The sequence below is a fragment of the Myodes glareolus genome, chromosome 2, assembly GCF_982192425.1.
Source record: "Myodes glareolus chromosome 2, mMyoGla1.1, whole genome shotgun sequence".
NCBI lineage: Eukaryota > Metazoa > Chordata > Mammalia > Rodentia > Cricetidae > Myodes > Myodes glareolus.
Genome location: NC_142027.1, coordinates 56,885,736 through 56,897,924, shown reverse-complemented (window position 1 = coordinate 56,897,924; position 12,189 = coordinate 56,885,736). Strand labels below are relative to the sequence as shown.

At 41.5% G+C, this 12,189-nt stretch overlaps 1 protein-coding gene across 2 annotated transcripts in view; it reads right to left on the bottom strand.

Moving 5' to 3' along the window:
- Positions 1-8,199: 8,199 nt before the first annotated feature.
- Ift57 (intraflagellar transport 57) overlaps positions 8,200-12,189 on the bottom strand; it is a 59,963-nt gene continuing 55,973 nt past the window's right edge. The window contains exons 9-11 of one of the 2 annotated variants that reach the window (XM_048454309.3): positions 11,386-11,448; positions 9,695-9,761; positions 8,200-8,571 (exon numbers count right to left, since the gene is read on the bottom strand). In XM_048454309.3, the coding sequence (XP_048310266.1) occupies positions 8,393-8,571; positions 9,695-9,761; positions 11,386-11,448 (309 nt within the window). In that variant the 3' untranslated portion in view covers positions 8,200-8,392. The remainder of the gene's footprint in view (positions 8,572-9,694; positions 9,762-11,385; positions 11,449-12,189) is intronic. The other variant, XM_048454310.3, reaches the window with a different exon arrangement.

The window sequence follows — 12,189 nt, the reverse complement described above, 5'->3', positions numbered from 1 at the left end:
TCACATATACGTACTAAGCAGCAGCTGCCTAAACCGAGAGGCTAGAAATACAACTGACAGTAGTTTTTTTCTAGGTCACCAGCAACCTCTGTGATGCTGGTGGACTGTTGAATGGTTCCCAAGGGCAGAATGAATAGGATGGCTTGAATTCATCACACTGTCTACCTGAACTAAAACATCCAGAGTTGAGCATAAGCAGGGACTTATACTTAATGACACACAAAGTCCAGAAAGTACATGAGAAATCAGGTTATATGCAAGACAAATGGATGAGTAAAAATAAGAAACACTGAATAGACCCTGGCTATGATCTTCTTAGTCATCATACATAAGACAGGGCCCTTTTTTAAATGTATGGTCATAGAAAACTGGCCATTTCCTTTTTCAGGACAGCTGGGTCAGGGACGTTTCCTGTTATCAATAGGAAACTGCTGTGCAATTAAATGGATCAATGATGCAGTGAGCTAAATTAGTTTCTTTATAGTCAAATAATTGGACTAGCTGTGCATTCTACAGTATTTTAGTATGTTCCAGTACTATCTTTGAATCTATTGTATAGGACAATGTCTGGACTGTTTTAACTCATTGATTTTAGAAACAGTAAAAGGTGATAGTTAGAAAAGGCCTTGAAGTATTATCAATAAAATGGTTCAGGGGATACACATCTGACACACAGAATGGCTTTATGTAGACTTAATGAGTTTTTAAAACAATTTACAAATCTGACCTAATTCAACCAATACTGTAATAATTTACCCTAAAATATGGTACACCATACTGTTATGTATTTCCTGTGCTTAGGTCTGGTTTATGGAACATTGTATTGCTTGTTGTCAGTGGTATGTAAGTAAACTGGCTGTTTGTCTACAGCTCTGATTTGTAACCATTTTCTTTTTCCACGGTATAAACACTGGTAATGGGCTGGTGGTAAACGGTTAACAGTTTTCCAGCCCTTGAAATTTGTAAACAGCCAACAGCTAACTTCAGAGTTGGGAGGAGATAACTCCAGAAGACCACTACAAGTTAATGCACACAACGCCAAGAGATTGGAAATCGTGCACTCTGGGGACTCGGAGCCTTTGGACTCTCCCGGTTCTCCCAGTCACTTTAGGAATGCTTTGTGCTTTGACTAACACATCTCAACCCATGGTATAGTGTCCTGTGCAGAAGCTTTTGCATACGGTAAAAGAAAAGCAACTGAACACGAATGAAAATAAATCTCTATTCCCTTGCAGGAGAAAACTGACCACCAGTGAGGGCTCGAAAGCAGAGCAGAAAGTTCTTAGTGGAGATGTTGTGACATGAGAAGAAATAAGTTTGACAGTTGCCTGTAATTCCTGGCACGAGTTTCCAAATGGTTCGCAATTTCCTGAAACTTTGAGGTTTTCAAGCATACATAATGAAACCGCTACCAAAAACTAAAGGGGTTCAGAGTCTTTCAAGTGGGGGCACACAGGGAAATGCTAGGTGTGTCTGAGGACGACAGAAGGGTTTACACCCTTTCATATAATCTACCTGGTGTACTTCACTGTTCCGGTGTGTTTTCTGCTGCGGTAACAGAATGATGCGTATGGATAGACGGGATAACTGAGAAGCAATAGGAGCTCTTTAGGCTCATGGTTCTGACCAAGAAGTCTAAGCACATCCATCACACTGTTATCTGACAAGAGCCTTTACGCCGAGTCACAACATGGCAGAAGGGCAAGTGACCATGTGCAAGACAGAAGAAACGAAGTGCAGGAGGCCAGGACTCTCCGTTGGTGTCTGCCGTGGGGGCAGACTCGCGGGACTGAGCCTCTTTCTAGAGGTAGTGTCGGGGTCGAGTTGCTGGACACCAATTAGATTTTAGAAAATTGGCTGTGAGAGTGAAAACGTCCAGATATTTGATGATAGAGTATTGGAAATATAAAAATTATTTTTCTTCCTAGCAAAGTTGGAACTGGAATCTGGTTGGTTGAACCCCTGAGGCAGTGTCCTGTGTACAAGCTTTAGAGAGAGGAGCTGGAAAGGTCACTAAGGGGCACGAGGGCAAATGGGATGCACGACCTTGATGAGGAGTGGGGACGGCAGGGTGAGAGGGAGGAGGTGTGGATCGGGAATTCTCCCGGGGGCGGGGGTGGGGGGGCGACGCTGGGAGAGCTACTCGGCAACAGTGAAGATGGTGGCAGACTTTGGTTTCTAAATGGGCAGCCGATTTCTATTTCTTTTCTTCCCCCCTCTTTCATTTTTACCACTGTGTATTTTCTTTCTACCCTACTCACACCCCACGGTGGGGCTAATACTAAGGCAACCCACAGGAAACGTTTTAAGAAAAATGACTTTAGGTCCTATTTAAAGGTCTCCTCACACTGAAATGTTTTGCTGACTCGTACCCAGGAGGAAAAAAAGTCTTTTCAAGGGCGACTCGGTAAACAATTGTGTATGGACATTAGCTGAGGAGGTTTTCGAAATCCCTGATAACCCTCTCTCAATTAGAATAATAATAAAAACAATCCATGGCTACAAGGTGCAAATTGAGAAGGGGACTCAGGTACTTAGGTGTCTGATAAAATATTCTTACTAGCTCTTTGAGACTTTCATACAATGTATTTTTATCACACTCACTCCTCCCCCAATTCCTCCCAGATCCAGTTCCACTTCTTTAGTCAACTTTGCTTCCTTTTAAACCCACTGAGCCCAATTTGTGTGGCCCAAATTCTCCTAGAACATGACAGACCCACAATGGTCATGCCCTTGAAGAAAACTGACTTCCCCACTGTCTTAGTTACTTTTCTATGGCTGTGAAGGTACATCATAACCAAAGCAACTTATAGAATTTATTAGGGGTTACAGTTCCGGAGGGTGAGTTGCTGACCATCATGGTAGGGAGCAGGGAAGCAGGAGATAGGCCCAGCCCTGGAACAGTAGCTGAGACAACCACCAGGAGACAAAGGGAGCCAACTGGAATGGTTGGTTTGACCAGGGACAGACCACCTGCTAATAGACTCAAGCAATCAAATGTGGGAGCCTCTATAGGCCATTCTCATGCAATCCACCACGCCCTCCTAGAAGCTATCAATTGCCAACAGTTTCTTAGTTAGGGATGGGGGCACATAAGTGTTTTTTAAGCCGCTCACTTGATTTTGGCACACAGGCAATGTGAGGACTTTCTAGCTTGTTAAAGAGATTGTTCTGCAGGGCAGGGCCTGAGTAGTAATTGGGCAGTGACTGCTGAGTCATACAGGACTCAGAAGACATCCAAGAACTTCTCAGAACAACAGTTCTGGCAGCGGTGGTTGTAGGGTGCAGCCTGATGCCAGATTGAATGTCAGTGTCCTACCTAGGGCAAGGACAGAGACTAAAGGGGACAGCCCAGGCCTGAAATAGGGTGCTGGTCGTGAGGCAGCAAGTCAGGTTGGAATTTTATGTCTGAATCAGAAGCACACAATTACAGAACTCAATCCTTGAGACATTACTTAGACATGTTAATATGAGCATGCTCATCAATGCTCTCCTCTCCTGCATTTTAAATGACGAAAAACAGCCTGTAAAAACAGGAATTCAAACCATTTTTACTCACCTAAGAGTGAATTTCTAATTTAAAAATATAATAAACTGCTTAAGGTTGTTAAGCACATGAATGTTTTTTTTAAAAAAATGAAGCTATGATAATCATTGCAACTTGACCACAAACAGGGCCACATATCTGCCTTCTAAAATTCTATTATAATATTGTTTTAAAATATATAAAATGGAAGGTGGGTTTGCTAGGGCTTCAGTTGATGGCCCTAGGCATAATATCCCTGCATTTTGCTCCTGAATTATACCCCTGTCTCCTGAAGATCTTTCTTACTTGTACACAAAGTTTAAGAAGAACACTGGGCCTTGTAATCTTAAATTGACCAGCAAATACCTTACACCTCTGTGCAAACAGGGAGCATGGAATGCGTTTGCGTCGTCTACGCTGGGAACTCTGAGTCAAGTCCCCAGGTGTCTCATCTTCTCACACGGGCTATTGGAACCAGTGAAGGGATGGAACATGGAACAAGATTGCACACAGTTATCCCACTTATTAACACACGCTTGTTCTCTGTGAATTCTTACGAAAGATGTTCTGACACTATTAAAAAACTAATATAATAATAATAATACCTAAGAACTACTGGAAAATTTAAGGAAGAGGACAGTAGAGGAAAAAAACCTTGTTTGAAATCATCAAGTCTTTGTTCTGCTTGGCCGGTGGCGAATACAATTGTCACTTTGTTTCACTCAGTGAACTACAGAATTTCAATGGAAGGCCCCACTGTTTTAATACATTGGGCATTTGAATGCTGGAGAGTCTGCCAAGTTGCCTGAAGCCCATGTCACCTGAAAAAGCTACTACTTCAGATTCGTAAGAAAGTTGAAAGAGTCTAACAGATTTCTACATCTCCCTTCCCAGATTCTCAGGATGTTAACAATTTATCATAATTTCCATTGTTTTTTAGTGAAAGCCTTTAATGATTAGTTAACAATATCATGTCACAGTGAGTCTTTGAAATTCAGTACAATCCTAGGCACCTGCTGGGAAGACTCGAGGAACAGAATCCAAAGTTTCAGGAAAGAAGCATTTTTACTGCTGTTTTGTTGTTGTTGTTTTTAAATTAGCAAGGTGGTTGTATATATTAATGGGGTACAGTGTGTGATTTCTGATTTCAACACATGAATACAATGTGCACTGAAATCAAATCAAGGTAATTGGGATTTAAATATTATGTCACGATTTATCACTTCATCTTTCTCTGTACATGCTTAACTACACACACACACACACACACACACACACACACACACACACACACAAACAACCTTTCATTCCCTAAACCGTTTATGTTGCTTCCACGACCCTTTATACCTAAATCATGGTGTATTATTATGCATAAATTCTTTTCAAAAGCCACAGTTCAAATAATCCAACTCAAGAAACTGAGATACAGTTATTTAATCTACAGACCTTACTGAACTTTTTTCTGTTATGTCAAAATATACTTTGTAGCTACAGTCCCTATATTCTTCCTGGTCCAGGGTCCAATCCAGAACTACTGTTACATTCCGTTGTGGTCATGCCTTTAGCCAGGAACAGTTCCTTGGTCATTACCTCTCATCACCTCATCACCTAACCATCTTAGAAGTGTACAGGGCATTTTGTACAAGTCTCTCCATTATCTGACATTGTCCGACTTTCCGTTAGGAGATTCAGGCTATGCATCCCCAGTAGAACCCACACAAATGAACGCTCTCTCCAGGTGGAAAATGGTATTTGACCATGGCTTGTGATGCTCACTTTGATCAACCTAATGTAAGTGGTGGGCAGCAGATTTTCTAGTGAAAAACTGACAGGCTTTCTTTGCGTCTTATCTTTCCTACCTTGAAACCATGCGGTCACTCCATTTCTTGTCAAACTTCCACCTAGTAGATTCAGAACTCATAGATGATTCTCACCCCAATTAGCTACCGTGGTAGCTGCCAGCTGGTATTTTTCTACACCCAGCATTCATTTCACACATCAGCCGTTCTATTGTAAGGAGTGCATTCCCATCTCCTCATTTACCCCTCGTCTATTTTTATCTGTATGGCCGGTGGTTATTCTGAAGTTCTAATTCATCACTATGATGCTGAAGCTTCCTCTGAATTTGGCTGTCCATTGGACATTTCCCCATCATTCTTCGAGTACTTTCTTTACGGCAGAGACAGATATTCTTGGCATATAAATGCTTTCCTTCCCTGTTTGGGAATCAGTTTTCTAAAAGGACTAGTTTTATTTTTAAATTTTTTTTCTAAGAAGAAAATTTAGTTATCAAGGTCTGACATCTAGCTATTATACATCCCTGTAGTTGGTCAGTCACTGCCTCCAGACCCTTGCAGAGTACATGAGCTGGAAACAGGGGTTGGGGAGATGGCTCTGCGGGCAAACTGCTTGTGCCAGCATGAACATCCCTAGCACCCAATACAAAGTCTGGTGTGGCCCAATGTGTCTATAAACCCAGCTCTGAGAAACAGAGGAGATTGAAAGATCCCTGGGGCTCATTGGTTAGTCAGGCTATTGGTGACATCCAGGTTCAGTGAGAGATTTTGTCTCAAAATGAAGGTGGAGACCCATGAGGTAGATACCCAGATACCTAATGTTGACCTCTGGCACCCACAGCTAAGACAGAATGTAGGCAAGGAACTTCCCAGAGCTAACTGCTGTGCTTCCCGTTTTCCACTTGGTTCCTCCACTGAGCACAGGGCTAGAGGATTCTAGATCTTCATAGTGCCTGCCTTCCCACTAGGCGCCTCCACTGAGCACAAGACTGGAAGATTCTAGATTTTCATAGTGCCTATCTTCCCACTAGGCTCCTCCACTGAGCACAGGGCTGGAGGATTCTAGAGTTTCATAATGCCTGTCTTCCCACTGTGCATTAGTCCTCTTTACAAATTAAACAAACTCTCTTATTTGCCATCGTATTGATTGCCATCCTCTTGGGTGGTAGTTAATGATAGACATTAATTTTCTCTTATCCAAACTTAGAGAGTTTTAGTGAACACAAAAGGTGTGCTGGTGTGTGTGTGTGTGTGTGTGTGTGTGTGTATGTGTATGTATGTATGTATGTATGTGTTGGGATATCTGTCTAGAAAGTTAAGTGTTAAGATACAAATTTATGGGAGAAAGGTATTAGAATTAAAAATGATATTTTAATATGTTGTTCTAAACCATTTTTAAATCAAAATTACTACCAGTGCTTTTGCTTCTTAAAAATGAGGCTATTTCTTGCTTTGTGATCCTCTCATCTGTTTTTCCCCCCCAGGTTAAAGACTGCTCTTTAGTTTTTCCTTTAGAGAAAGGATCTCATGCATACCTGGCTGGCCCCAAACCCACTAGGTAGTCTAAGATGACCTTAGCCAGGAGGTGGTAGCACGCGCCGTTAATCACAGCACTTGGGAGGCAGAGTCAGGAGGATTTCTGTGAGTTCGAGACCAGCTTGGTCTACAAGAATTAGTTCCAGTACATGCTCCAAAGCTACAGAGAAACTCTGTCTCAAAAAACAAACAAACAAACAAAAAACCCCCAAAACCACAAAAGAGATGAGCTTGAACTTTTTTTTAAAAAAGTTTTCCTTCCTTCTTTTCTTCCTTCCTTCCTTCCTTCCTTCCTTCCTTCCTTCCTTCCTTCCTTCCTTCCTTCCTTCCTTCCTTCCTTCCTCTCTTCCTTCCCTCTCTTCCTTCCTCCCTCCCTCCCTCCCTCCCTCCCTCCCTCCCTCTCTCCCTCCCTCCCTCCCTTCCTTCCTTCCTTTCTGTGCATCCATGTGTGCAGAAATGTGGACCATGGTGTTCATGTGGAGGTTAGAGGACAACTTCTGGAAGCTGGAAATAAAACTCCAGTTAGCAGGCTTGGCAGCAGTGCCTTTACCTGCTGAGTCATCTTGCAGGTCTATGAGTTTGAACTTGCAGGTCTATGAGTTTGAACCCTCTTGAGTGCTACATTGTAGGTGTGAGTCACCGACTGGTTTATATAGTGCTAAGGATCAAACCCAGGGCTCTGTCCCTCACAGATGAGAACTCTTGTTAACTGAGCTACGGCCCGCCCCCAGCCCCTGAAAGCTGCTCTTCAATATTGCTTATTGGCCGATTTATAAGTTCTAGTCTAGAAAATTGCTGAGAAAGTTTCCTAAAAAGATAGTGTCAATACCAGATGCTGATCACGAAGCTCATTATAGTGGGTTCCACAGAACACTGCTTAGCATAGCTGACTCTACACAAAACGGCAGGATGTAGACATAGGCACACTCATCCTTTCCTTTATCCCAGAAGCTCAGTAAAATATGGTGGAACTATTACTTAATCAAAGAAAAGTAATAGGTTGTACATGTCAATATGGACACTGGTTTTTTTTGGCTTTGTTTATTTTTAAGTTAAGAAGGTGATAATGAAACTGCAGCGCTGCGGCAAGGGAAGTTTGGCTCCCTGTGAAGAATTTCACCACCTAGTCTCAGCTTCTCTAATAGGTAAGTAGTGGTCACTGTAGAAGGAGACCAGCTCTGGAGGTCACCAGAGGTGCCAGGCCTGTGTCGGCAGTCCAGGACATGACAGCAGCAGCATACATATGACACACAGTCATACACGCAAGGAATACCAAGACAGTGAGCTACCAAGTAGGAGTAGGACACTGGCAATGACAGTGAAAGCGACTCTGAACCGGAGAATTTTTAAGTACTTTATTTTAAATACTATATTAATTGTAAAGGCTTTAGCCATCATAATCACCATGATACAATACCTGTGCAAAAATACCCACTGAACATGCTTGAGAGGTATAAATTGGAAATCCATGCAACATTAAAAAAATCATTTCATATAAAAAACAAATAATCAGAAGCATGAACGCCCACATGTTTTAATAAAAGCCTATCGCTGACTCTGGGGTAGCAGCCGCATGCATGTCTCGAGTCATATTGCTCTTCTCCTTCAGCTTGGACTGAAGCAGCGTGTGTTCCACAACACCGATCCTAATGTCCATCTGAACAGTCTCTTGCTTCAGTTTGGTTAGGCTCTGCTTAATCTTCACCAAAGGAGCTGGAGAATAAAAACAGCACAGAATAAAAATGTTCACTTGGAGTATCAGTTTGTTAGAGAATTGCCTGACATTTTCCCCACTTTGTCTTAAGCCAGAAATAGGGTTAAAAACGCAGCCAGTGACTCGCTGACATTCACACAGCTTTGCACTGGTATTTTAAACACCTGAGGCTTTTAGAATGGGAACTGGTTCAATATTTGATGTACTGAGGCTGAATTTTCTAACTTTTCTAGGAAAAGAAGTGCTAAGTGGGTATTTAAGGAGGTGTTCAACATCGTTTTTCTACAGGAACAGGGAACAGAATAGTCAGAGGGGGAAGAAAGATACAGCTGAGATATAAACAATGAGCCAGTTGAAAACACGGCCAGAAAATCCCCACATCTTGCTTGACTCCCAGCTGCCTGCAGAGCATCAGGACCCTAGACAAACTTTCTGACATAAAAGTCTGGGGTGATGGTCACTGGCCTGGGTCAAACTAAACAGTCTGTAATGGAGGATAATTACGGAGAGATTGATTCTTCTCTATTTGAGTCCTGCTCTGTCCAGACTTCCTAGAAGGAGGGGGGAACCTCTAGGGTCATCCCATCACTATCCTGGTGTCATTTGGGATAATCTTAAGGTCTTTTTGTGCATAAAATGATGAAAACAAAATAATATATTTTATAACTCTGTTAGAAGAAAGCAATACTTAAATATTTCCCACTCTATCTTTGAATATCATTAGCTTGAATCAATAAAATCTAAATTAGAGTGAAAATATTTTTCCTCAGTTGACTGAAAATGAACTTAGTATTTTGAGGATCAGACATCACTTTTGTGCCACACATCTCTCTCAAAACAAGTAAAAATAGACTATTTTAGATATGTGTGTGCATGCGTGCAGGTGCGCATGTGCACACATGATTGTACGGATGCATGGGGGTCAGAGAACATATTTCAGGAGTTTCTCTCTCCTCCCATCCTGGGGTCTGAGACAGAACCGAGAATGCAGGCGGAGTGGCAAGCACAGAAGCGGAGCCGCACTGCTCTCACACAGAGATGTCAGCCAACTGGCACTACTTTGCAAAGGCCTCCCGGAAAGCGCTTCCTGAGTCCAGCCCGGAAGGAAACTTGTGTACTCACTGCCGTCTGTCATGCTGCTGCCCTTCTCTTCCATTTCTTGCTTTACCTTTTCTAATTCTTCTGTAACCTTTTATTGAAAAAAAAAAAACCAACTCCTGTGAATGCTAAGTTTTAATGAACCTTGAAATTTTTTGAACGCCGTATTGAGGAAAATCAATTTAGATCTAAGGAAACAAAACATTAAGACTATTCAATAAAAGACAATGTATGCAGATACACAAAGCTTTTCATTTTTAAAGAACGGCTTATAAAACACCAGCAAATTACTTTCACATTAGCTTCCTCATGCTGCGATATTATAGAATGAAAATCAAGTTGTTTGCAGTACGAAGCCCTCAAACTGTGCAATTATCACTAGCATTTACCATGCTACTCTTCAAAAAGTGGTTACTAGTAAATACAATGTTACCGGAACCTTGGCTTTCTAGGGATCTCGCTTAACAGTATATTTATCTGGAGACCATGTCACTTTTGCTTGTCTAGACCAGTAAGAAAACGCTTATATCCTATGGTGAGATACAAAAATGCTCTATTGCTTTCTCTAAACCAGGAACTCTGAACTCTAAGAGACATGAGCACTATCATAAAGATTTCAGATTAATCTGCTCTTGGTATCAAGATTACACCATTGCAGACTCTGCGGGCAAAATTCTATGTCAGCAGTATAATCTCTCTATATAATACATATATAATCTTTATATAATCTCTAAAATATGAGAAGTTGTTTTTATATAATCTAGGGCTAGGCTGTAATTACTGTAACCTAGTCGGCTTTATTCCATCGTGCCGGTGAGTAGTGCCTTCCCAGGGAATAAAGTGCTCATCCAGGCAAAGCAAATTAATTTCTTCCAGGCACCTGAAACATCACAACTGGGGACAACTACCGACTCCAGAGGACTAAGTGGCCCTGGACGCCCTTCAAGTGTTCATTTACCCCATTAGTGAGCACTTTCTTTCCGAGGAATGTTTTATTTGCTTAGAGACACAACAGGACTAGACTCTAAATATTTCTAATGGTATATTTTGAAATTAATATTTTGGAAATACTTCTCATAAGAGAAACTTAATTTCTACACCAGAACTTATGAAAATCATGCTGCCTTGTAATTATAGACAGTCTCAGATCTCAGTCTCACTCTGGCTCCTGACAACGTTGTCTTTACTTTTGACCCCCATCATCCCCCGTGTAAAATGAGAATATCTATCAGCTCCCTTTTCTCTGGTAAGACCAAGGAAGAAAGCAGTCACACTGCAAATATTGTAGAAGTCCCTGAATGAAGCGGTTTAAGTCACCTCAGGTGTAGACAGAGCTATCCTCTGGACCACACACTACTAACAACAGCCGCAGACAATATGCTATCCATCTAAGAGTCACATTAACACTGGCTACAGACTCCTCCCACGTGCTTCACCCACTCTTTTATTATTAATTACTATGTTAAATAAAGATTAGGAAGGTTATCAATGCACTAATAATAAGAGCAAGTTTAATGATTAATTTAATTCAGCAACTTTAGACGCCTTAAAAGAACAAGAGAAGGATAATTGGTTCACTCGTTAGTGAGCTCCTAAAGCTGATGGCTGGGCATTGGGAGAGGAGTTCACTGAAATCAGCAGCATTCAGTCAGGGGAGGGCTCGGCCTGCCTGGGGCCCAGCTGACAGGTAAGCAGTGCATCCTGCTGGTGTGTACCTCAGACAGGAGGCGGGTCCTCTCCGTTACTCCACCGTTTCCCTGCTGGTAGCGCTCTCTTGCCTGAGGAGGAGAACACCGTGTTTAGCAACAAATCCCGAGAAGGAGTAGATTACTTAAATATGACGTGTGTGTGTGTGTGTGTGTGTGTGTGTGTGTGTGTGTGGTTTCTGCACAGCATTTTATGGCACCCCCTTATTTATGAACACATTTATGAAAGTGACATTTAACTGTGGCTATTTCATGTCCTTATTAATAGACGCCATGCATTTAAGTGAAGCACTATAAAATGACGAACTACTGCAGCCGTTCCATGCAACTCGCATGGGCACAGTTGACAGTAAAAACTGTCCTCTACCCTTCCTAAACACTCTGAGAGGGTGACTCTCGGTCAATCTAATTTGTGTGCTATGCAAGAGAAAATTAGTTCTAGAAAGAAAAAAAATCAATCAAAGTAGAGTATGAAGTTCAGCAATTAATAAGGATTAATAAAGTGGATGACAGTGCAGCCAACTAGAATATGTTCTCAGGAACTAATCTAGCAATCAATTATTCCATATTAGTGTTAGATACACAGTGGCTTTAACCAGAGGGCATTTTTAAAGTAAAAATGCTCATGAATTCATGTATATATGAGAATAATAGATTCAAAGGGAATATAATAAAAAGTGTAAATTATTTTTGACTTGGTCTTTGGGAACTTCTGAAGACATGAGTTATCTCAAACTTGTTTTCATTATTTTTCTACAGTAATTCTTTAATATGATCATTCACTGACAATTTCATAAGTGTACATACAATGCA